This window comes from Hippopotamus amphibius, chromosome 5 (assembly GCF_030028045.1).
Source record: "Hippopotamus amphibius kiboko isolate mHipAmp2 chromosome 5, mHipAmp2.hap2, whole genome shotgun sequence".
Lineage (NCBI taxonomy): Eukaryota > Metazoa > Chordata > Mammalia > Artiodactyla > Hippopotamidae > Hippopotamus > Hippopotamus amphibius.
The window spans coordinates 41,346,607-41,374,323 of record NC_080190.1 but is presented as its reverse complement, the minus strand read 5'-3'; the positions used below and the strand labels follow the sequence as shown (position 1 = coordinate 41,374,323).

The following is a 27,717-nucleotide window of genomic DNA, read 5'->3' as shown; positions in this document are numbered from 1 at the left end:
GAATTTAAGACTTGCAACCACCTGTATAACTGAAGCTTGAATCAGGACCTTACTGCAAATGCATGAAACAGTTTATTGTCCCTGAAATTCCTTTCATTAATCCCCAGTGAATCCTGAAAGTAAGATTATTCTTTATTCTCTCACTCTGAAACCTCATTCCTGGTACCTGCACAATAATAAAGAACGCTAACACTGCCACCTCATTTCACTGTTGAATAAGCAACAGGTCTGGCAAGCTCCCTAATTGTCTCATAACCCAGAAGCCTTTGCACCAGGCAGGATGGACTGGCATCAGAGTAAAGGCTTCTGGTGAATACAGCCAACCAGGTAGCAAGCTGGGATCTTTAGTGAAACAACGTGGAGGCAGCCACAGTCACCTACATCAGAGTTCTGTTCCACCGGGGGCAGGACCACCTGCATTAGAGACCATTTAGCCTGGTTCATCTGTTTCCAGCCCCACGAGCAGAAGAGCCCATTAGAATTCTTCCTTCCAAAAAGGCTCTACCCTTAAGAGAGTATTTATTGAAACCCTCCATACCTTCGTCATGAAATCACCACCTCAGGCACATCTAGATAACTGAAATTTCTCCCTTCCTCTCAAGTCTTGTAAAGTTCTCTTGTCTTATATTTCCCTCATGTACTCCTGTCCATTCTTTTATTTCATAATTCAAATACTTCCTCTTTGTCTCTTTCATTTCACAAACAGCTCCCTGACCAGTTCTATAGTCACCTCAGGGATTGGTGCTTCTCTTTAACTCATCCACGCTCTCTTCTTTCATTACTTGGCAGAATATGCATGGGAAGCCAAAATGGCAAGTGGGAGGCTAACTTCAAGGATATATATTCGTGCTTAAAAAAAAAAACGGAAAGAGTTGGGAAGCTGTAGAAAAGTATAAAGCATACGGTCTGCTTCCACAGTTCTTCTAGATAAACAGCTCTTAGTACAGTAGCCAAATGCATAGACTTTGGACTCAGGCAGCATTGTGTGGTCCTGGGCAAAGTACTTAACAAAAAAAAGTTTGCTTCACTTTTGCTGTGTCTACCTTTCAGAACCACTATGAAGATTAGGGAAGAAATTCATATTATCCCCCAGTACAATGCCTGAATCTGCTAAGTAGTCCATAAACAACAACCTGCTACTATTATTGCCGTTGTTACTGTTAATCAGGTCATTACCACACTAACATACTGAATCTGGCCCAAAACTCAATTCCTCAGCTTCTGCATTACTCCAAAACAACCAAAAAATAGTCCAGTTGAACTTTTCTGAGACTAATGAGACTTAATGTTTAATGTGAACAACAAATATCCTGGGTCCAACTACAATCTTAACATTCTAAACTTCACTGAATACGGCTTCCCTGGTGGCGCAGTGGTTAAGTATCTGCCTGCCAGTGAAGGGGACATGGGTTCGATTTCTGGTCCGGGAAGATCCCACGTGCCACGGAGCAACTAAGCCCGTGTACCACGACTACTGAGCCCATGTGCCACAACTACTGAGCCCATGTGCCTAGAGCCCATGCTCTAGAAGAAAAGCCACCGCAAAGAGAAGCCTGCGCACCACAACAGAGAGTAGCCCCGCTTGCCACAACTAGAGAAAGCCCACACACAGCAACAAAGACCCAATGCAGCCAAAAATAAAATAAAATAAAATAAATTTAAAAAATAAAAAATATAAATAAACTTCATTGAATAAACCATAAGATGATGGCACACAGTCCTTCAAGTGAATTGATATCATTTGCAAAATAAGATGCCTGTTTGTATGAAATGTATAAAAAGGTAAATTTATAAAGACAAAAAGCAGACCAGTGAGCACCTAGAGCTAGAGGTGGAGGAGAGATTGACCACAAGTTCGCCCCAGGTAATCTGGGGCATAACAGAAATATTCTAAAACTAGACTGTGGTTATAGTTGCACAATTCTATAAATTTACTAAAAATCATTGTACTGTATACATGTACAGTAGGTGAATTTTATGTATGTAAATTATATCTCAATAAAGCTTTTAAAAATAATCATTTTTGTTACGTGACACATTTCAGAATAAACTAGTATTTTTATTCTTATTCTAAAGCTTTCCGTTATCACCTCATCACAACTGTCATCAATTTGTCCGAGACAATTAATGTATTCCTCCATAGGCTAACAGGGCTGTTATCATTGCTTTCACTCACAATCATAATGTTTTTGAAAGACATCTTGAAATGCAGTATAAAAGTCATTAACAGAAAGCATTTATAGGCTAGGATTATATTCTGCATCTGATAGCTTCTCAGCCTGGACAGCAAATATTCAACTTGGGAATGAATGGTTTTCAAATAGAAATCCATTATCAGTGTATAACTTCTAAGCGGACATTGCAGGAGACAGAAAAGGCACTTTGCTGTAAATATTTCTGATGGATTGAAATTACATCATTAAAGCAGTAGGTCTTTAAAAATGCACAGTACTCCAGGGCAGCAGTGCCCTAGTCTACATGTACAATGGCCTACGTGTTAAAATGAATATTAAGAGTAATATTACTACAATGCCACATAAAGGCACCTGCAAAGAATGACCACCAAATATCCTTCTGTCTTTAGAGCACAGATAGCTTCTCCTTTAGATACCACACAACTGTTTTCACTATGATTTCCTAACATAAATTAACTACACAGCACTCAGTTCAAACTTGGTCAATCCATTCTTGGCTTCTCTATAGGCCTCTACTGGCTCACTGAATGAACTAAATGGCATCGTTACGGACCCTCCAGCTTGCTTACGTTTGCCCTTTTTTGTCCACGGTTAGCCCAGCCACAGAAGTCAACACAGGATTCTTGCTGTCACGCAATCTTCCCCAGTCAGACCCAGCAAAACCAGGCTGGGTTGCATTGGGCTGTCCTCTAGGACCCTGTCATGACTGAAACTCTTTCCACCTTGTGCTCTTCAGTTTGGTTAAGCGATATTCACAGCACTTTAATAATGGAATTGGGTTTAATTCCATAACAATGAAAATATAATTCCAACAGCTTATGTTTTCTATTTGTAGAACTCCATACTATGATTCGTATCCTGTACTGAAGGACTCACTAACATGATCTTAATCATAACCTATGTTATAATCCTCATTCATAATGAGAAAATGAAAGCAAAGACAGATTCAACCTCGTACACCTCATGAGTGGTAAAGTAGCAACTGAATCAGAGCCCACACCCTTAACCATTGTATATGCTGTGTTCTGAGCCTACCTGCTTGGATTTTCCACAAATTCATTGCTGAACCACAGGACTCGGTGGATTCTCAAGGCCATCTCATGACGCCTTGATGCTGCACAGAGTGTGGAAAGAGGGATGAACTGAGTCTGATGGCCTGTTGTATTTACAGAGTTATCACTTATGAGCTGTTGGATTTGGGTTGTGTTGCCTCACCTCTTTTGATCCTTAATCATCTCTTCTTTAAAATGGAAATGATCTGTCCTCCTTTATTCACTTAGATATTATGAGGCACAAATGAGAGCACACATACATTCATTTTTCCAGCCAATCACTATATGTTGTTATTAACCCTCACTTGTATCAGATACAAGATATACATTTGCATTGGTATAGAGGCCTTTCAGGAATTTAACCTCAGACATTCAGAGAAGTATATGGTCAGATAAGATTAAAAAAAAAAAAAGAAGGTTTTTTTCTAGGATTGGTCATTCCTGGGTTCCATCCTGAAGAGCTAAAGAGGCAACATGCCAAACAAAATCAACCTTTAAATGTTCCTTGTTTTGATGGTTAATGTTGAGGTAAACAGCTAATGAATTTATATTTTATCATGAGTTTGATGGTCCCTACCATCATTAAATATTAAAATATATGTGACTATTTGGATAATTAAAATCAGCAAGCTATTATTTTAAACTTGACAGGACTTTGTTAGCGAGAGTTCTGGCTGTGTCCACAAAAGGATTTAAAATTTTGACAGATTATCTGTAAGCTATTTCCATTAATTCCTGGCAAATATTTCTCAGTCAACCCAGTTACTCTTTAACATTAACCAATTTATGAGGTCTTATGTCACAGAGCTTAAGATGAGACATTTATTTGAGTTGGAGGACAAATACGCTTCCTTGGAAAGAAAATTTAGAATCACAGATTATTCCTACTAGAAGGGAATGTTCAAGACTATGCAATCCCAGTTTTTCAAGTGAAAACCTGAAATGCCTTCTGAGGCCAGGAGAGAATACAAACAAGAGGCACGGTGAGCTAGATAAAGACAGTATGGAGTAGCAGGGATGAACCTAAGGAGCACAGGGCCTCCCACAAAGGCATGACCAGGCATTCAAGCTCAAAGTTTGTGAAACTCTTCTGGCCAAGCCAAACATGCCTCCAAGCTCTATTGAGCCCAGTCACATAAGTTTCCCATTTTCAAATTTTGAAATTTAAAAGATGAAGTATCTGAGGGCTAGGAATATTGAGAGGCTTCATTTTGTCCTTCCTCTGTCAAAGAGTTATTAAGCATCTACTGTGTGCCAGCCCTGTTCTGGGTTCCAAGGATACAACATGGAGCAAAAGAGACACTGGCTTTGTTTTCATGGAATTTACCATCTTCTAGGAGAAGGAGATGTTCATCAAACAATGACCAACCTATAGAAATTCAAACTCGGTTGGACATCTAGAAGGAAAAGTACACCACACCATAAAGTCAGACACTGAGAATTGGAAACCTACCTCCAGCCCAAGGATGCTGGGCTCAATGCACGTTGGAAGAACTCCTGAAAAGGAAGTGTCTTTTTTAGCATATATTCTAAAACCACAGATTTTCTGGCATTAAATAATTTGGAGGTGAGAAAGAGATGCATCTAGTAGAGGGGTACACTAGAGTAATTACTAAATAAGTGTTTGGTAAAGATTGAACAAATAAATGAACAACTGAAAACCAATCCATAGACTGTGTTACCAGAAATAAAGAATCAGAGGGTATTTGATAAACTTTCTAATAATATTCAATTAAATTAAGATGCTAATACTTGGGGGAAAATAAATAAGAAAATAAAGTACTGGTAAATTGAGAAAATTTTTCTTTAAAATGGGAATTTAAATTTAAATTTAGTGGCACAGATCACTAAAATTTTTTAACCAAAAACAAACAACAACAAAATAAAGTATAAAACAGAGAAAGCTTTCTATGTATAATACAGCAAAAAATACTTTAGGTATAAGCAACTGTATTAGATACAATCTGAATACAGCAGAAATACAACATTCTTGTAAGAAGAACTTCCATGATACTAAGGTTTGCTAGTCTCTAAAGAGAATGTACTCGTGGCTGTCACAGGTGTAGCGATATGGTGCATGAAAAAATGTGGGCTTTATGAAAAATTACTGAAAAACTACATAAAAGAAACACACCCATAAAAGAGAATGGAAATAGGATTATACTAAAAAAAAAAAAGAGTTGTTGGGACCATCAGCTAAGCAGCACAGCACAGAGAGAACACGCATGGGCTCTGGGGTAATACACACCTGCTTTTGCCTGCTTCAGCCTATTTTATTTTGAGCAAGTTGTTTAACTTTTCTGTGCCTCCCTTTCTCCATCTGAAGAAATGGGATGAATAATACCTACTTTATCAGATTACTGTGAGAATTGAGAAAGCTTACATAGTAAGACAAATATTTTTAGTAATAATTTGCAGCAGTAGCAGCAGCATCACTAATTGACCAGTAAAGACAATGCTGAAAACCGTTATTACCTTCACTTTATAAAGGATTTCAGTAAAGATGAGAGAAATTGTTTTCTACGTCTGGAAAAAAAAAGAAAAAAGGTAAAGAAAAAATAAGTGAGCCTAGTTTGAGCACGAAAAGTTTCCCCTTTAATCATGATGAAGCAACAGACTGAACTACAAAAAGAACTTTTGAAATAGAGTGATGGGAGTCAAGAAGGAAGGGGGAAAATCTGCCACAGATGATTTAAGAACTTACGAGCCCGGATTCACCTAGATGTTATTTCATAACCTCTAAGTTCATCTAGCAGAGAATGTCACCCTTGCCAAGACAAGTACATGTATACTTGAGTTCGTGTCCATCTATCACACTGACAGTAACCCTTAGGAATCCAGAAGACAGAGCACTGCTCTCTGATGATAAATGATTCACAGGCACAGGACTTCAGTGGTGGTACCAAAAGATAAGACAAGTCACAGAAGGGTCACCTGAGAAAGGCAGCCTCCTCTGTGATGAGCAGTGTTTTGTTTCATACTTTAGGGTGAAGGTTCTGGTGATGCGTTTCCCTTTATCCACCTCTCTGCACATTCTGCGGTGGGATCTTCACCAAAGTATTTCAATATCAGTTCTTTTGGCCTCTTCATTTCTGAGGGTACTCTGGATTGCTTAAAATAATCAATACTCAAATAATTAGTATATTATAGATGGAATATATAATATTCCATCAAAAGGAGTATCGTATTTTCCATCAAAGGAAAATATAATGGAAAAATAGGATTTTAACAGAAAAATAGGACTCTCTTTAAATACCAGAATACTCTGAAATAATTTCTTATAATTATCCATAAACACGTAAACAAACACACATATATAATGCTTCTAAGTATCCAACTTCTCTACTTCTGGAATTTTTTTCTGTACTTATTATTATTTCAAATGCCATAGACTATACTCTTCTAGTGGTTGCCTATCAAAAACAAAAAACCTCTTTTTACCTTTTTTATTATAGGCTTGGTATTTCCCATCAAAATTCAAAGAGGGGGCAAGGAACATCTTAATGCCTTAAGCAAGCATCAAAAAGGCAAAGGCGAGATGAATTCATGAAGTATGCAAAGAGGTGGCAAGAAGTTAATAAAAGATGCTTCATTCACAGTGGTCTCCTTATTGTATTCATTTGCCATTCCTTTCCATGAGGACTATTTCAAAATAATAACCATTTAGTTTTATGCCATTCAGTGCTACATGAACAAGAAATCACTTAGTTCTCGCTTTTTTTTTTTTTTTTTTTTCAATAAGACAGTATAGGTCTCCATACTAAGTAATACTAAAACATCTGGAAGGCAGAGTCAGGCAGATTACAATTTTTCATGTCATTTTTTCTTTTATGAAGAACAACAAAAAGTCTGGTTAGATTTTGAAGAAAAATGACTATTCCCTGATGAAGGCTACCACTATAAAAAAAAAGTCACAGCAGAGTTTCTTTCACAACATTCTAAAGCCTTTCAGATCTACAACAAGAAACATTGTTCATTCCAATGGATAACGGAGCTGAGTATTACATTTTTTATAAAGTTAAGTATTAAGTGAATGACTAAAAACTAAGCAGTTCTTTCATTTTGCACTGTACCAAATGCTATGAGGGCAAAAAAAAAAAAGATTTTCCTTTAAAAATTCAGACCTGAAAAAGTTCTATGAAGTAAAATCCATTTACTCAAAATAAAGAGGGATTCACTGAATGGATCTTCCAACCAAAAAACGACTCTTCCTTCTCCGAGTGTCTGCGGGCTTCCTTTCCTAGGCTTCGGTCTCCTTGGACAGTGCCTAAATAAGAGCGCAGCAATTACAAGGAGCAAAGACCGTGACTCACACAGAGTTCCACGCTCCACAGCGCAGGCAGCGGACACGAGAGTTTATTCCACTGCATCTTTTCTTTTTTCTCTCCTCCCACTGGCATAATGATTTGCCACCACAGGCTTAGCAAAACAGTACCTGTCACTTTCAGATGTCTAATATTCCTTTGTAAAGGGTGTGGTGACACCCTGTCAAACCAGCACAAGTCGAATATGAGGCCATCTCTTCTGCCTCCCGATAATGTAAAATGTGTTAGTCGGTGACCAATGATTTAGGCAAAGTGCATCATATGAAGATGTAAGTGTGGAGCTATGCTGGCTTCTACAGTATGTTCTCCAACCACCTGCAGACGCCAGAGAGAACGGCCAACCCACCTTGCAGTCCATCAGTAACAATCACTCCAGAGGAGCAAAATTTAGAATTCCCATCTTTCTTGCTTGTCATGACAACCCCTTTTTCCTTCCTCCCAGTCCAGACTTACAAGCACTGTCAACACCATCATTTACTGATAGAGTTAGACCATTAAGATGACATACAGTACATCCAGAAAGGAGATGTTTTTCCCTCACATTATCTCATTATTCCTTGGGCCCAGATCTGGTGAAAGCTTGATAGTACCATAATACAACTGTTTCAGAAAATAACAAAAGTATTTTGCTTAACTAAAGTGTATTTGTCGTCACTGACATGGAATACAATTAACCAAATGAAACCAGCTAGCTGATACTATAATTATTTCATGTTCAAAGAACTACAGTGCTACTCGTAAAGAGCAGGTATGGTCTAGAAGTGAGAAAATATAACTGAGCATTAGAAGGTCAATAGCACTAGGAGATCTGCTTTTTGACACATATTAATAATTTAAGCTATTCACTTGCGCTTTTGCAGGCCCTAAGTCACACCACCTCTATACGGAAGGCAATGAAATAGCATCTGTCATAATGGAATTCTGGTGAAGTTTAGTTAGCACTTATGACCTTTAGATAGGTAAAGGTAAATAACACTTTTTAAAAAAAATTTTTGAGGCAGGTGGAAGTAGCATATATTGACACTAAATTGTCACTGATTCCTTTTCTATACCTTTCCCCCATCCTTTCACATCTTGGATTATAAGAACTCTAAGACACAGATACTTTCCTAGGGTCCTACCGCCAACTCTTACCCATCATTCTGATTCTAACCGCTAAGCCATATAAGTGAACACATGCATTTGTTCGTGTTTCTTTTTGTTGCTAATTCCTCTTGTCCTACCCATTTAGGTCCAATAATCAAATGCATGACATGAAACTGGATTCATAATGAAAGTGTTTACTTTCCTTATGATTAACTTCCCTGTGTAATTAATGTGCCCAGTTCTCTGGGCAGTCTTATGACATCTACTCTGCTTTCACACGCTCTCTGTCAGCTGAATACACTTTCATATTTTAGAAGGAGGTGGAGAGAAACAAGAAAGCTTCTCGCTGACTCCCATTCTAAAGAGATTATTTTTACCAAAAAGCCTTTGCAATTATATTAGCTATTTTCATCACTTATATAAAGCGCTATATTGGCTGATCCTCACCTGAGAAGATAATGATTAAGTTACAAATGTAAATAGGCTCCTATCAGAGACAGTTAGGAACACCTCGAGGACAACATAAGGGAAAAAAGGGCATGAAAGAGACCAAAAAATGCTGGCAATAGGGGCAGCAGTGAGGTTGGGACCACGGGGCATAGGAATTCCCAGCTCCCTCCGCAGCTTTCCTGAGGGACCCACCGATATTCTCTTACTGCAGGTGTCACGTGAGACCTCTCATCTGCCAGCAGTGCCTAGATCTGTTCACTTAGACCAAACCGTCTGGAAAGGGGGCCGAGAGCTTGATGTGCTCGCTCTGTTTTCTCTGAAGCCTCCTTGGAAAGTACTCTTCAGCCTGAGCTCAGGCTGTTTGCCTTAAAAGGGTAAAATATCTGTAGGAGAAAAAAACACTAGCTGGCTACAGAGACATCACATACCAGAAGGAGAAGCGCCACAAGCCCGGTACTGCTCTTCCAAGGGGGGCTCGTCATTGTTTCGCCTTTATACACCGAACATCTCATAAAAGCATCTGGGACACCAGGAAACCGTCTTATTGGCTAATGCGGCAGCTCCCCTCAGTGACAGTGGAAAACAAACTTGGGCTGATGGCTGATCCTGATGTGTCATATCTGAACCACGGCCAGGACTCCTGGCTGGCAGGGAAGAGGAAGCATACTTACCCACTGAAGGGAGCTGCTGACACTTTTTGTCCCCCAGGTCCTTGAGGGTAACCCCAGAGATCACAGTGAAACTGACAGGGATGGCTGCTATGGAAATTGGGGAGCTGGAGCTGCCTGGCTCCACTGCAAGCAGGGGATTGGGGTTGGTAAAAAAGGAACCAAGGAAAGTGCTTTCCCAAAGCATGGGAATTCAAGGAACCTGTAACACCTGACATGGAACAGGCTGCCAAAGAGGTTCTCAATCCTGGCTGCATATCAGAACCAACTTGGGAGCTCAAATAATATACCACCACCTCAGAGAGCAATTAAATCAGAACCTCTGGAGGTGGCATCTCCAGGAAAGAAATTTTTTTAAGATTCCCTAGGTGATTCTAATACGCAGCCTAAGGTTGAGAACCGATGGACTAGGTAAGGTAATGATTACTTATTTGGGAGAATAAACAATAAGGTGTTAACTAAATAGTATACACCTATAATTTTGCAAAAACAAAAAAATCCGCTTTTGCAAGTCTCTAGTACTTGCAGGTTTTAGCCAATAGGAATATTCAACTCAGGTGGAAAGCTTATCTCCCTCTTTCTCACACACACACACATACACTCTGTTGTCTTCTTATCAGAGTGTTTCCTAAATTGTGCTGTTCATTGCAATTACTGAGGAATCTTTAAAAAATACTGATGGCTGGCTTCCACCCCCACACATTCTGATTTTAATTGGTTTGGGTTTTTTTAAAGCTCCCCAGATGATTCTAATGCGCAGCAAAGTTTGGGAACCACAGTCCTATCTTATTTTTTCCACTTTTCCCAAAAGTTCTTTTGTTTCGTATTTAACTAGTGAACAGACACTCGTCTGAGAACAGCCTATATGGTATTTGTCACGATTTCAGGCAACTACCTATCCTCACACCCCTTTGGGAAGCAGAAGAACCTAGTAGCTAGGGAGAATGGCTCTCGAATTCAAATTCAGATTCAGCCTTTTACAAAGTGTGTGACTTTGTGCAAGTTAGTTTCTCTGAGTTTTAGCATCCTTTCCCTTACTGTCATGAAATGGGATGATAACCTGGATTCTTCCTCAAAAGGCTGTTTGCTTAGAAAGACCATCTACGTAAAGCACAGGGAGCAGTGCCTGGCACAGAGTAAGTGCTCAATAAATGTTAGCCATTCTGACCTGTTTTTTCAGAAATAGTGATACACTGACTTGCTGCCCCCATTCCTTTTTCTGCAGGGTGGACTGCACGAAGACCACCAAGCCCTCCCTGGTATCAGACTAAGGAATGTTTCAGAGACAACACAAGGCATTCAAAACAAGCATTGGTCGAAAGGGAAACATCTTAATGATTTCCTGCCAAAATCCCAGTATGGCTCCCACTCCTGGAGGAGGCCAGCCTTTGGTATACTCCAATTTGGGTGTCACAAAGTACATTTTACTTTCAAATTCTCCTCCAGTGTCATTGCCTGTTCACTTGCCCACAAAGCCCATCGCTCCTTTCCAACGTCCTGCAAATACAGCAGAGCTTCCACAATAATCATCTTGCTTTGCCCTTTCCTGTCCCCCTGACACACATCTCTTCTTCCCACTCTCTCCTGCTTTCCTCCTATTAATAACTATGATTATAAAATCCATTCAGAAACAAGATGCTTTCGAGAGTATACTATTAGTCCCACCTTTCGTACAACATCTGTTTTGTGCAGCTACAGATTTTATGCTCTTGTTTATATTTACATGACAGTGTTGGAGGGAGAACATCCCTCTGCTCTCACAAACAAAATATGCTCAAGAGTTCAAACAGGCTGTACATATTTAACCTCCCAGAAAATACATTTGAAGGAGATGCCAAGGAATGCAGTCATTAGAGAAGACGGTGAGAGGAAAGGGGAACCGGTGTCAGAAGGCTGGGTGTGAGGAAGTAGAAAAGGGCTGTCAGGGACAGGGTGGCAAACAGCACCAGCTCACCAATTCAGATCAGGATTCAAGATGCCACAGATGTGATTGCATAATAAGCTGTTGCGCATACTGGTAAATGCTGCTTTCAGCATGTGCTTATTTATCATGTTGTCTTGTGTTCTCAGAGCATGGAATGTTCAAGTCAGAGGGTCTGAGTGCTAGCATCGGGCCCAGTCCTCTGGGATGGGCAGCAGCACCTATGGTAGAGATGGGAGAAAGAGCAGCAGCCTGGTGTTCAAATCTGGTTGCTAGGATACTATGGAGACCCTCCATTGCTAGGCAGACAGGAAAAAAAAAAATGTGTCCATATGCCTTATAACCTGCAAAGAGCAACAACAGAAACATCCTCTGCCTTCTTCTACCCTTTCCCATTAGGAATCCAAAGCCAACTCCTCAGTGAAATAACAAGTAGCAGGAGCTTGGAAATGTGGCTTAGCAGAGCAAGGAAGCTGGTCATTTATAGTCTCTAGAGCTCCTCTATCGAAGGGCTTGTCAGTATCTCCATTATAAGCCCCATTTTAGGGGTACAGAACTGTGCTTCAAAACACCCTAATAAGGTTTTAGCAGCCTGGTCTTGTTTTTATATAGGCTGCCACAACTTCAATTTTACTGCATAGACTAATGTCAAATTAACGATCAAAGTTAAACTGGACAGTCTATTAGAATAATGTTAAGTGGGAACTGAACTCCTCCATAAGAACAAGAAAGATGAATTTCAAAAACCAGCTTCGGGTTCAATGCTCGCCTAGGTCCCCTCTGCCTGCGTGTGTGAGGAGTCCGCCATGCTAGTCTGTGGCATCAAATTAGACTGTTTCCAGTGGGAACACTTAGAAGCAAGTGGAAAGAGGAACTTGCTTTCTCTAAGAGGAACTCAGTTTCTTTAAGAGTTTTCATCATCTGCTGCTTGGTTAAATATTCCTACCTAGCTGGGAGAGTTGTAGCTCTCATCAGGTCTGTGTTGGTAGGAGAAGGGGGACTGGAGTGACATTCTGAGATTCAGAGCTTTACTAACAGGTAACAATTAGTCCTCAGCGTAAAGTGCACAAGCGCGCACACACACACGCACCTCGATTATTCTGATAACAAACAGAAATGCCCTCTCACTACTCATCCTGATTCTCTCTGGCCTAAACTTGCTTCTTTCACTTCCCCCTACTGTATTCGGCTACAGCCGCTAGCTGCTGTCATTCCCCAGATGTGCCCTCTGCTTTCTTTTGCTGTCTTTTCCCTTCCCTCCTCACCCTAACCCCACCCTTCTCATCCCATCACCACTCACCTAAATCACGGCCATCTATCAAATATTTAAATACCTCTAATTCCACAAGAGTCTCCGATACCATAAAATTAAATGGGCTCCATTCTATTTTGCCAACCTTCTTAGGTATCTCCTCTGTGACTTACCTTACTCTACTCGAAGAATATTTACTTGCGCAGTATTGTTAACCCCTGTTAACTCCATGATGGGACTTACACGATTCTCATCGCTAATGTGTGACACTAACTTGCACAAGGCGCGTCCCATAAAAGTACTGAAGTGAGCTATAGGGCATATTTGAAATTTAATTGCTACCTTTGAAAAAATTATGTTTCAATATTATGCCCTCTATGATTACACTAAAATCCTAGAATTCTCCCAACTTCCTACAGAACTTAACAGACAGCCTTTAGGAAGATTCTGTTTCTCTTGAAATGTACTAATGTCGAGGTTTAAAAAAAAATCAGATAAGATCTTGTTAAAATTAATGCTTCCCTAAAAATAAGAAAATATACTTCTTTCTACCCTCAGCTTTCCAAAGTACTTCACAATCAAAAAATGTAACATTACAAAACAAAATATGTCATAATTCTTTGAAATTCAGTTATCTCAAGGGTGAAAAACAACAGCTTAACAAAAATACAGAGACACTAACAACTTTCAATAGGAACTCAAGTCTATAATTTATAGCCCAACTGAAATAACACAGAGCCCTATGACAGCAAAATGGAAAGGATTTGAGAATATTTACAATAGGTAAAGGGTTTAGATCAACATACCAGCGACTGAATGTTCTAACCTATTATAGTGTCAATTTTCAGGAATAAAATAGCATGAAATAAAATTACTTTAAAAATTCGTAAGAACTACTCTACAAATATAATCAGCAGGCTATCTGATCTCATAAAATCAATATTTTTATATAGCTTTCATTTTTAAGGGTTTATTTGCTTAATTCATAACATATAGCCTAACAGTTTTACCTTCTCAAGTAGTTATTTAGCAGCAGTAGAATATAGATTCCAATTTGCTAATCAGTTCTTTGCTCTTCACATAACAACAGGAAAAGGGCCTAAGGGTTATTTCTATACAGATGTGAAAGAGAAATAAAAACACTCTCCCTGCCTCACAGGTGCAGCAGTAGTGCCCCAGCTCTGTGCTGGAATCTGACACAGCCTTCCCTCCAACTCTCAGCTTACAGGGACAATTCCAAACCAAAAATGTTAAGATGATTTGAGTTCTTAAGTTATTTATATCTTACACTGTTTTTCAAATGATCAAAACACTAAAAAACATAAGTTTTTAAAGATTCTAATCCTCAGAAGGCAATCTCAGTAAGCAAAAAAAAAAAAAAAAAAAAAAATTTCCGAAACATCAAATAATTGACTAGGACATTCTCTAGGCAGTTACCTAATACAACAGAAAGAATAGGAAACTACATGACTGTGAATTTGAAACCAATTTTGGGCCACTTAGCTGGTTTCATTTTAACTCAAACTCCCAGTAATCTGTAAGTTTAAGAAGATGACCGAATTTAACTTGCACTAAAAATAAAATATAAGGATATAAACACTTGTCGCCAGAAAGTTGGTATAATCAAATTATTTAAAGTGAAATAAATTCAAACAAGTCTCTTTCACTTTGGCAAGTTTTCCTAGTTCTTTTGTGGAACTACCTTGCACATTCAAATGATATAAGTATAATCATTTTGCATACAATATACTTCTCTTTCTCTTACCAAAGGTACACTCTACCACTCAAGCCAATTTTATTCTAGTTTTCTTTATGTAAGTGTGAAAAAAGAACAGATGTTTTTCCAAAATTATTTAAGCTTGGAAGACATTCATTCTATCGTTTTCTTCAATATAATCCTTCAGAATCACCAAAACCATCATGGTGATACCTTAACAGCTGACTTCTTTAAAGCCCAAGTTATTAAATAAATATCAGAATGCACTGTATGGTTCAATAGATAAAATGTTTATTATAACAGGATGCTGTGAATTATTTGCCACACTAATTTTATTTTCCACCATGGACTTTTAAAAAAAATCTAGTTGTTCTATATGTCAAGCACTATGAGATTTCTAAAATTTATCACATTATACAGCTAGTCCCTACTGCCTAGATCCCTTTAGATTTTGTCTGATAGAATGATTCACTGGAGTTATCAGCTGGCTTGATCGTGCTTCAAATAAAACCTATTAAAATGGTCTTTTTATAAAGGCAGAGTTTGCTCTGAGTTACTCCAAAGTCCTGCAGATACTAAAATGAGATCCTATGGAATGCTGAAAGATGCAGAGAGCTGTCTGTGAGTTATTTTTTTCATTATGCAAAACTTGGCCCTGGAGAGATGGCCATGTACCTCGTTAGCTAAAACAGGCAAGCATGTCAGGACTGCAAATTAACTTACGGAAGAAAGCTGAAGTGGATTCAGATCATTCAGGTTTCTAAAGCAAATCTAAATCTACTGAACTACTAGGGCAACTTGGTGAGGTTAGAATCTCAAAAATGTTTATCCTTATTGTCTCTTCCTCACACTCACAGAATACAAACTCCTCCTTAAGCTAAACCTGCATGAGGAATAGCAAACGCTCTACCACAACCAACAAGGATAGGTACAAGCCTAAGTTTTTGAAAGTATAATTAGTACATACTCCCTGCCTCCCATCCAATAAATACAAATGGAGACATTCAAATACTCCTTCCCCTTATATTAAACCCTTGTGTTTATGAAGTGAAGGATTCCAAGGGACCTTGTATTATTATGTAACATGTGTCATCCAGCCAATCTGATGTAGTCAGGAATAGAGTAACAAACCCTTCATTTTCTCAAATATGTTTTATCTATTAACTTAAAATACCATCCATCTGGGTGCTCATTCTATATTAACTTCATGTTCCTTCCACTTTACTTTCCACAAGAACTCTGAGTTGAGTGGTGTAGAACAAGTTTCATTCAATTTTCCCACCCAAGTTGTGAAGCCCACTGACATCAGAACTACACAGTTGTCTAAAATGCTAGAACAATGCCAGAGTGGTTGCATCAGAAACCAGGAGTAAGACAAACAATGTCTCCACGTTGTCAACAAAGGTGAGTGTACTTCTCTGTACCTGACCCTGGAAACATGCAACCCTCTTGCGAGACAGAGGTACCCCCCATTAGCTACATTATATAAATTCCTTAAGCAAAATAAGCAATGTTTCTCCCTCATGTTATGGAAAAAATATTTTTTAAAAAAATCAACAGACTAGACTTCCATCTGTGGATTGTAAATGTCATCCAATTCTGGAAATCAAAAAAATCTTCCCTTTTATACGTGTATTTACTTATTTTTGACACTTTGATGATGCCAGAACATCAGCTTTGAAGGGTACCAGCGAGAATCGCCGGCATGATCCGGGAAAGCCACAAAAGCATAGAAAGTAAGGGTGATAGCAGACGCATTTCATTTCAAACCGTATGAGCCTGCAGTTAGGATTTTCCGGTTGGGCACGTTTGCCAGGGCATTTGGGAGACGGGGCTTTCTATTCCTCTTCTCACACTCACAATACACAGCTGGACACACACCTGGGGAGCATTCAAACTCTAGGTACAGGTGGCCTATATGAATGTATATGTATTTTTCTTAAATAGCTTGACATCTGACAAAGACACGAAGGCAACGTAGGTGCAGTGAGTCTGGCTCTGAGAAACGTGCACAGCCCCGCAAGAAGTGCCCGTTAAAATGAAACATTTCTGAGGATGAGGACAGACACGGCAGGCGGGAGGGGCGGGGGCCGACAGACAATACAGAGACCCGCAGCTCCCCACCAACAGGGCGCCACACGGACCCGGAGCGTAACCCCTGCTTACTGTGGACTCTTGGGGTAGAAGGGCAGGGTCACATGGCTGAGATCCTGGATGTCGAAGGCGGTGGGCTCAGCGGAGATCGCCTGCCGCTTCGTGCGCGGCTCGCCTTGCAAGGTGCTCGCGCTCTGCTTCTGCGCCTGCTGGGTGGCCGGCCGGATCACCGAGCGGTACTTGTCCAGCTCGTTCTGCAGCTTCTGGATCAGTTCGTCCTTCTGATCCAACTCCAGCTCTAGCTCGTCGATGAGAGCATCCCGCTGCCTCAGCTCCTCGATCTTCTCCTGGAGCGCGTACTGTAAATCCCGCAGGGTACCCATGCTCCTCCGGGCTGCCGGGGGCTCCTTCCTGCCGCGGCTCCGCGTCTTGGGGCTTCCTCCCCTCTCCGATCAACTTTCCCCAAAGTCGCTGCTGCCTCCCGAGCGCGAGAGCTTCCTACTTGAGCCCAAAGCCAGCCCTGGCTTCTGAGCATGCCCAGTCCGCCGGCTCCAGCCACCGAGAGTTTCAGCGCAGATTCCACTTCTCCGGGCTGGCTGCGAGGCTGAGCCACACGGCAGGTCGAACCGGGATTCAGCCTGAACCGCGGTGGGCGCCGCGGCGCCGGGGAGAAGAGCCGGGAGCGCGGCGGCCGGGGAGCGGGAGCAGGGACTCGGAAGGGGGCTCCGAGGCCGCGGCGGGTCCGCCCGGGTCAGTCGCGCCGGTCGCTGGAGGAAGCCGGCGGAGCGTGTGGGGAGCCTGATAAACCTCTGGGCGCGCCGGGGGATGCGCGGGCGGAGTGAGAAGGGAGAACTACTTTGGGGGCGGGGAGGCGGGCGGGAGAGGACCGGGAGGACCCCGCGCAAACTGGGGAGGCGTCAGCCGGCTCCGGAGCCTGCCAGGCTGGAGGATGTGGGGCTATAATCCTGGCGACGGGCGAGGGCAGAGCGGGCTCCGCATCCTGAGCGCTCTGAGTTCCGGAGGTGTCTGGACCGCCAGCCTCGCCAGGAAAGGCTCCCCAGCCTGTGGCGCTCTCGCGTCTTCCGCGCCGCCTTTCTCACGGGGAGCGCCTCTCACAGGTGGCGAACCCTTGAAAACAAACTTGCCTCTCAGGAGAGGAGAGCGTGTCCGTGCAGGGGAGGCGCTTCCACTCCCATCCAGGTGCCTTTGGGGAAAGCGGAGGGAGCTTCTGATTTGTTTCCCCCGTTAAGTACTGCCAGCTCCTGCCAATGACTCCCCTTTCCGCTCCTTCCAAACTCGGATTAATGAACTCTTTTTAGGGCAAAGGTCAAAACGGGATTAGGCCCTAGGGGGCTGCTCGGCTTCGCTACTGACTCTCCCACTTAAGCCAGTGTCAGCGGAATAGTTTATGGACCGGCCTTACTCCTTACAGGTGCTGAACTGGGGGCGGGGAGTGCGGGGCGGGTCCAAATCATCGCAGAGTTCCAAAAAGTTCATCCTGAAATGGAGCTGTACCTTTAAAATTACTTTCTTGACAACCAAATTGTTAGGTGTGTATCCTTTCATTTGAATGGTAAGACACAAACGTCGAAGAAGAGGGTAAATCTTAAAGGGGAAAACTAGACGGGCTGTGGTAAATTACACACTGTACCGCCCCACCTCCATCCACCCCACCCCCTACCCCATCCCTGCCTGCTCAATATTTCCTTAAATGATGACAGTTTAAGTAGCATCCTTTCTGTCCAAGGGCAATTCTCCCATCATGTTTAGAATCCTCCATAATACTTAAATTCCTCATATTAACCTAAATCTTCACCAACCCATTTAAATGTTTAGCATCTTTACTAGCAGACCTCTAATTACTCTTCTTGAGAACTCAATGTTATAATCCTCGATGCTCTATTTGGCCATTCCTTAACACCAAATAAAACAGAGTAGATACAAAATAGATTAAAATTCTGAATTGCAATCCAGAACTACTCACTGGAATCTAAACGTAGCCAAGGATACATATATCAGTCTCTCACACACACACAAAAAGCTCACTTTTGCTTTTGAATGCACAGCCTGTTCTATCTAAGTAAGAAGAAAAGAATGGGGAGGGGGAGGAAAGGAGGAAAGAAAAGAACAGAACCAGCTAGCCAATGTCACATTAATAAGCTTTTTGATTTAAAGTGTACTTCTTTGTAATTAGAGATGTAAATGAAAAGGGATACACAGTCCTAAACATTCTTCCACCTAGATTTTAATTCTCTGAGTACAAATGATGTGTCACTTAATTTTTCTGCTTTCCAACATGGTACATTTACTACAGAATGTAATATATAAAGTGGATGATTCCCCAAAATAAACATGAATAACTTACAAACACTGATAGCAGTAAATACTAGTTCTGAGTTATTGTTGTTTTAATTAAAACTAAACCAAGCAGAAGTGCTCTGGCTTTGTATAAACTGACTCTATTCTAAAAGTGCTTCTGTGACATTTTCCTTCTCCCAGGCAAAAGGCCAAATTCTTATCTTATTTAACCTATGGGAATTCTTTAATTCCATGGGAAAATGTCTAAAACTAAATGAGACTTTTTTCCTATAGATCTATTGTAGGGTCCAGGAGCCCAAGAGTTTATGTCTAAAAATATATCAGGAGCAATGTATAAGGGACATCATTAGAGAACTGCTAAGCAGGGTTATGTTTTAAGATTCATTTGAGGCTTCGGGTTACTTAATGTCTTTGAGCAACACAAAGTAGAGAAGATTCTTCTTCATTTGTAGAAAGCTTGTCTACATGTAAAAAGAAAAAAAGAAACTAAAACTAAAATAAAAAATAGCACTTCAACCAAAAAAAAAAAAATAGCCAGGTTTTTGTTGGTTTTTTTTAACAAAAGTGAAGTTTCTTCCACTGTTACGTACATATTTTTCGCTATTTACGCTATGATATCTACATGCCACTATAGGATAGATCCATGTTACATTTTTGTTTTAAATGGAATTCTTCCGATGCAAAATATATTCCTTGATGTCCCACAGTAAGAGTCAGGAATCTGTTGTGATAAATGCAAAGAAAGTAAACAGCTGAGAAGATATGACTATTACAACTGACATACACTTTAAAAGGTGTTCAGCGTATTGTATTAGCCTATATAATGAAAAAATAAAGTTTCCCTTAAATACTTTATAATTGTATATGGAAAATCCAGAACTCTAGGCTTTTCTCTTCCATTTTTAAAGTCAAAATAAATATTTTAAGTAAGTTTTTCAATGATGTTCTTGACTGTTTAAATCTTGAGGGACCCTGGTTTTCTATCTCAACCTTTTGAGTGATTCCAGTATTTTCTCAAAATATCTTTTGCATTGTATAATATTTGGTAACTGCTGGAAATAAATTTTACATAAAAAGTCAAGGTCTTGTACTTTTGTTTCAACAGATTTTACTATATGTCTTATAGCAAACAATTAGCTAAGTTATAATATCACAGGTCAGGCACAAGTCTAATTTCTGCTGTTAGGAGTGTCTACCACAAATTTGGAATGGAGTGGAACTGCATATATTTGCATATATTGAGCTCTCCCACTGCCTATCTGGGATGACGTATTGATGTTAGATGCCAAAGCTTAGAACAATGCAATTTTGAAGGAACTTAGTTCATACACTAGAATTCCATAGTCAACGCACAACCTTTGTCGGAAGCAAAGTTCCACTAGTAGCCAGACCCACCTGTGGCATATTGATGCTCTTCAATTTTGCAGGCAACCCTCATGACTGAGAATAAATATTATCACACATTCCTTAATGGAATCTCAGACTCACTTAATGAGACATGCAGTAATTGAGCTTTATCATACTACTGGCCATTAAAAAAATAAAGTCTTGAGAATTTATTATCCTTCACTAAAAACATAATTAGCCTCAAAAGAACTGTGATAATTTTGTCATCCAGCTGGCCCATTCCACTGGTGCTACACCTCCTGCAAGAGTCCTAAGCTTGAAATTCTCTTCTGCTACTTCGTGTCCATGTCTTGCACAGCAAAAAAAAAAACAAACCAAAAACAAACAAAAAAACCATAGCTGAGCTTTATAGGTGATGGAAGCCATCCCTTGCAGACAATTACTAGAAGTAACAAGTACCCCTAAGAATCTAGATATGAAGGTTACTATTACTGGTAAACATTCTGGCTTGCTCTAAATTGTTCATCTTAATCAAGACCACAATAAAAATAACTAACTTCCTGGAGCTCAACTGTTCCTGTAACCTATGAGTTGGACATTATTATTATTTCCATTTATGTTTGAGAAAAGGGAGGCAGAGAATCACCCACCTACTGAATGTCAAAGGCAGGATTCAAACCCAGACCATTTGGTGCAGAGCTCAATCCTATACCCCCTCCCTCTCACTGCCTTCTGCAGGACTTCAAGGGTTGCTAATGCCTTGGTTCTGGATCCAGGGAAATAAGACATTACTTAACATTAACTACCCTGACTTTGGGGTTGGGGATGTGGAAAGAGGAGAAATTCGGAAAATCCGAAAAGTACAGGAAAAAGATTTTTTAAAAGTTCCTTTTCCCAAATGTCTTTACTTCAGTACCATTGCATCCTGGTTTAGGGTCATCAACTTGTACCCACTTGCCTGGGATTGTCCTGGCTTTAATATTAAAACTGCTTGGAACTGTCCTAGTTTTTAAACTTGGTACCTAGGTACCTAGGTACTCAGTCCGAGGTACCCCTCGGTCCTGGGCAAACCAGGATGGTTGGTCACCCTATATAATTCAGGATTGCAGAACCTCTCTATTTTATAAATGTTTTCACATTTTGTTCAAAGTTACTGATAGCAAAGTAAAACCAAGGAAGATCTATAATAATAATACCTCATATTTTAATCACATTACAAACCCACGTATGCATGTGTTTGTGTGAATGTGTTTTAGGAAAGCAATCATCACATTTCAATGCATAATAACAGACCACAGGAATTGTCTTTGGACTGTAAGGGGAGAGGAGTCAGACAATGGAATTTTAATTACACTTGGATAAGTTAGACATGGATTCAAGGCTCTCTTTTTGGTTTATTGTTCTTATAAAAATCTATAAAAATTTGGACGATTGACTATAGATTAAGCAAAACAGTTCAAGCTCCTGCTATTCGATTAACTCCTATAGAATTAGATTATTCCTATTACTGTGTTTCGTGGCTAGATTTGGCCATCAGGAATGCATACTTAAATGAATATAAGTAAAAATTCTAGTGGTTGGGTTGTTTTGCAGTCATACTACCGCAAATGATAAGCTCTGCATGGAAAAGGGAAAAAAAAAAAACCAAACATAAAACATTAATGATGAAAAACTTACTGCAGAGACTTGGAAAGTAATAGTGCATTGTACCATACTTGCTAATGTGCTTAGAGTTTAATACTGAATTAGTGTCATAGTTAATATTAGCTGAAATGAATTCTTATATTCCACTGGTTAAGATGATGGTAAGTTATTATTGGACCGCAGCCTAAACTAATGTGCATGGAAATCCATGCACTATCTACCAAGAAGAACACTTCTTTGTACTCTTTACTCAACTGACCATATCCAAAGACCAGAAGAAATAAAAGTTTTTTGAGAAGAAAAGTATTAAGTTTTCTGTGTTTTTTTCATAAATGGAAAAATTTTAAATATGTCAAATGGAATTTTAAGTGTTTTATTCATAAAATATTTTACTGCATTTTAAGTCCAGTGAATATATGCATGCATATGCAATATCATAACATTAATATCTCCCGCATCTGATTAATAAATTACATTTTCTCAGTTCCATTTCAGTGATTTTTCTGGCATATTAAATGTATATCATTTCCTAACTCAATGCATCACTATTTCCCACAAAATATTCAAAATTATTAGCAAAAGTAATTTCGCATTTGAAAACTATTTGACAGCATGTGGCTTATAGGAGAATAGCTCTGAGTCAATGATTTTTTTATTATAGCTTTTATTTTAAATAGCATTTAACAGCTGATATAACTTGGCCATTTTCCTCCCACTTGTTTTGTAATCAAAATTTAAAATGAAAAACCAAACTTTGCTAGCGAACTTACTAAAATCAGTAAGGTGGAAAAGTACTGAAGATGTAAGAAAGACAATAAAACAGAAGTTTGAGTGAATTGGATTTTTATTAGTAAATAACTTGAATGAACTGGGCAAGAGAAAGATGGCAAGACATTTGATACTACTATGAGAATGTCAGAGATTTGGAGGAGGTGGAAAGCTGCAGGCAAAAAGATATAGTAGGGACATACATAGAAATCTTTACTCTCAAGAAACTTAATGGACAAGTAAATATCACCTAGCTTCAAATTAAAGAAACTCTTGATATTTGATTTTATATAATCATCATGAGAAGAAAATCCAGAAATCCATCTCTAATGATAGGCAAATGAAGTAGTAGGCTGGTAAAAACAAACAGATATCATTCTAGGGCTAACATATGGTATGTGATATTTATGAAAGCATTACTCTTGGAACAAGGATAGAGTCCCAGGTTGGGGTTTATGAGATGCATATACTATCTGCTCTGTATTTATAACCAACTGTAAATTATCAGTCATTTTGCCCAATGTATTTTTCTAGAAAAGATTCAATAATTTCTCCTTTGTCCAGACTAGATTTTTTAAAATTCATTTTGAAAAGCACAGACATTTAACCTGGTAGGTATAAATACTTTAAATTTTAGTTGCTCAGATTTAACCTTAACAAACGTGCAAACACCTATATAATAAAGTTGCCCCAAACTGCAATATGTAAAGTATCATATATAAATAAAGTAGGGACTTGTATACTTTGTTAGTACTTGGCAGAAGAATCAGTGTCTGTCTTGAGTCACTGCAATATTTAAGAATGTTTTTACTCAAAGATCAGACTTAATTTAAGGAGCTGTTATGAAAAATTAAACTAAATTTTCCATAGAACATAGTGTAGTCAATATTCTAACCATCTATCTTCCTTAGAAAAGCATCTATGTTAAATACCAATTTTAAGTGGAAAAAAATGTCAGGGTAATCTTCAAAACACTTACTTGTGGAAGGTTAAAAGCAACTGCTGCTGTTAGGAACATAGAGAACTTGGCGAAAATTGCTTGTTTCCACTTTGCAGAGTCCACTGGTCTGACCCTCTATCAGTACCCAGCAAGTAACTCTCAGCAGTCACAGAACTGAAATTCACCTACAGTAACAGCATTTTCACACTCGGCCCTTTATTTAACTTAGTTACTTTATGCCCCTCTCATGGGCACTCCCAAAATACAAAGAACTAGAGGACTGATGACAACATTTGTCATGGTTTGATACCCCACCCTTCCTCACCTTCTTAAAAAAAAGAAAAGAAAAGAAAAGAAAAGGTGCTATTCTTTATTAGTAATGGATATCACAGAATTTTGAGCTGGAATGTGCCAGAGAGATTCTGTAATTTAACCGCCTAATTTCAAATTTCAGGAAAGTTAAAGGTCAAGGAAGTTAACTGACACATGCAAGGCAGAATTTAAAACCCAAGTCTCCTACTTCTCAGCATAAGGTTCTGAAAGTTATATTACGCATTTACCTGGCATTTTATTTATACTGTACAGGGAAGCCTGATGCAGTTCACATGAAAATCCTCTTATCTCTTAATAATTAATAGTTGTTAAAGTCAATTCAGAACACTTTAATTTGCTGTAGAGAACAAAATAAAATCTCTTTGAAATGTCTAATTAGTTCTAGTATGCCTCTTCATATACTCAAACCATATGGAACTTTTGTTGCTACTTTGCGGATCTACATTACATAAAGGAGTGTGTGTGTGCGCGCAAGCGTGCGTGCATGCATGTGCGTGTGTTCACACATGCCTCACAGATATGAAATCTAAACCACACCACCACACTCTCCAAATCAACTCTCACTTATGTCAAAGTGAAGGTAGGTACACGACAAAGATCTACGTGGGGAAATAGAGTAAACCATCCTCTCTTTTTCTCTTTCCAGACACACAAGTTACCTCACATTACAGGGTTTTAAAAGTCCTTAAAATATGAAAGATCATTACCAAGAAAGAGAAAATATGTCTCCAACTCACAGAAATTAAAAGGTAACACCTAAACTGTGAACTCTCAGAATTCAAATGGTGACATTTGTTTGATTCCCTCAAATCAAGTAATTGGTGTGAGACCATTTGACATTTCTAATGATCAATGACATTTTGACCATTTAACTTTTGAATATGCCAAAGTGTGATTTTATTCATTTAATATGTTCTACTGGAGTACCCTACAAAACTTTTGCAAAGGCGAAAAAAAAAGGACATTAAAGATGTATTTTAAAATGCATTGAAATGCATAGCATTTAAATTTGCATTACATTAATATTTTCCAAAAATAATTTTGTACTTCAATATTCTAAGTATATGTTCTTTTAATCACTATCTACGAAGCAAATTATTAACATCTTACATAATATTCATATTCTGGAATCAGGGAATAGCCAATAGTGAGAAATTAGAATAACTGATGAAGAAAACACAAATCCCCAAGAAAAAGCATATGGTAACACCTGGTACAAAAGCTAACCTCAGTGGTCAATAGACAGCTTTGCTAGCAACCCAATCTCTGAGAGCCCTCACCCATCGGAGCATATACTATAATCCAGTATTTCCTCAAAATGTGAACTAAAGAACACTAGTTCCTTAAAATGGTGATAAGTATAACAAAAAAAGGGTTCCATGGCCAAAAATGTTTGGGAGACACTGAAAAAAGTTCCATAAAATAGATTTCTGTCTGCGTTATTTCTCAGAACTTTTCATTTTTCCCATATGTATTATGAACCTCCAAAATAAATATATAGTAAATATATATAGTTGATTTAAACAACTAGACTTTCTCTGTTCTAATATACTTCAAGTGTTAAATACCTGAGTATATATGGTATTTAATGTTTAAAGATAAATTAGACAACTTATTAAAAACTACAAGCACCTTCCCCATTTGTGGACTTCCTTATCCGTATTTACATAGACAGCAGTATCAGAGACAAGAATATACAGTTCTGGTCTCACCAACAGTACTGCCAACCACCAGTATCTCCCCTTTAAAACCACAATTTACCCAGCCTGTGACCACAGCCAATGACATAACAGAAAACCATGAACATGTGACAAATGTGATGCTTACAGGAAGGATTAACACTGCCATTTAACCCACAATCACATTTCCTCTCTTTAAAATTAGGCTGGGTCATAGGATTATTGCTCAGGTTGGGAAAATGTTCAAGGGAAAATTATAATGGGACTGCAATCAGGAGAACAACTGATTAATAAGTAATTACATGTGTTATACTAACCTTTTAGTTCCCATAAATCTCCAGGCACCATGCAAGTTCATTTTAACATTTTAGAACTTTTCCACTGGTCATTCTGTTTCTGCCTGGAAAATCCTTCTCCTAACCCCTTTCACTACCCTAAAATCCCAATCCCATTGCTTCCCAATCACCACCTTCCATTCTCAACTAATTCATTCTTCAATTCTTTTCTCAAATATCACGTCTTCTGATAGTCTTTCTGAATCATCTCTATAATATCTTCCCTTATAAAAGCACTTTCATGATTTCTAATTATATATTATTTGCAAGGATATTTGTTAAATGGCTATCTTATCCATTAGACTGTAAACTTCAAGAAAGCAAGGAACTCTTTGTCCACCAACACTTAGAACAAGTAGGCCCTTCCTACATGTTTGTTAATTGCATTGACTGAACAAAGGTAGGACTAAATGAATAAATTCAACAAATATATTTAGTATCTACAACACACCACCATCAATAAACAGACAGAAAAATTGTCCCTTTCTCCACTTTCCCCACCAAGAGATCCAACTAACAAGCTGAATTAATTATCCTTTGATGCAATGTGAAGATGGGCTTCAGAGTTTGCACGCCTGTCATTCAGAAATGCACATATCATAAGCCTCAGAAACTTCAGTATGATTATCCTTGAGGGGCAGCTGCCCTAAACCCCAGGTCTCAATCAGGAAGCCTGCAAGTCATGTGTCTGTCGTCTGTCTAGGTTCTAAATAGCACTGATTTTCTATGTTCTTCCTGCAAAAATTTATATCTGTAGCCCTTAGAGAGGAAGTTCAAATGTGGGTCTAACCACTTAATCACCTTAGGTAAAACCTTTGAAACTAAAATATTATGACCAAAATTAGCCCGGAATATATGTGTGTGTGTATGTGTACACAGGTGTGTATAGATGTATATGTGAAATATAGGGTGTGTGTGTATGTACACACACACACATAAAACCAATATAAACTTAGTAAATGCAGCTTAAAAGTGAGTACAAGTAATGAGTCTCTCTATAACATGGTAGCAAAATATGACATGAAAAATATGTATGGTGATTTTTCTGAAAATTGATACTTTAGCTCTCTATAATTCTGCATGTTCTTCTGTGTGGAATAAATCAAATCGATCAGAGGCTTAGTTTAAATATGTGTTTTCCTTCTGCAGAAAAAATAAAAACATAGACATCACTCTTTGAACAACTTATTTGCCTGATTAAGACCCATGATAATTGTGCTTTCTACCTGCCACCTTGAAATATTTCTAGGAAATGATATTTTTTGATACCCAACCACCTTTTCAAAGTACACCTGACAATCAACTCCCTTAATGTACTTTTTCTTTTTATCTTGAGGAATGGCTATAATGTAAAAGGATGGTTTTTTTCCTTTACTTTTCGTTACCTATTTTATACATATGAGTGTATATATGTCGATCCCAGTCTCCCAATTCATCCCACCATCCCTCCTTAATGCACTTTTAAATGCTATAATCTCAGAGTCTTTCTTACTTTGAGGCTTATACTATATTGTCTTCAGGGTTCAGTGCTCTTTTATATAACACTGGCAGCATCTATAGCATCAGCAATTCTGCATTTTTTTTTCCTTTGT

General features: G+C 38.9%; 1 protein-coding gene across 2 annotated transcripts in view; it reads right to left on the bottom strand.

The window, feature by feature from the left end:
• Nucleotides 1-27,717, bottom strand: part of PRKG1 (protein kinase cGMP-dependent 1) — a 1,182,497-nt gene that overhangs the window by 1,088,258 nt on the left and 66,522 nt on the right. Inside the window, exon 1 of one of the 2 annotated variants that reach the window (XM_057734518.1) lies at nt 16,833-17,306. The exons of the other annotated variant lie outside the window; for it this stretch is intronic. Within the exon in view, the coding sequence (XP_057590501.1) occupies nt 16,833-17,143 (311 nt within the window). The 5' untranslated portion in view covers nt 17,144-17,306. Of the gene's footprint in view, nt 1-16,832; nt 17,307-27,717 lie in introns of those variants that run through there. 2 annotated transcript variants of the gene reach the window in all.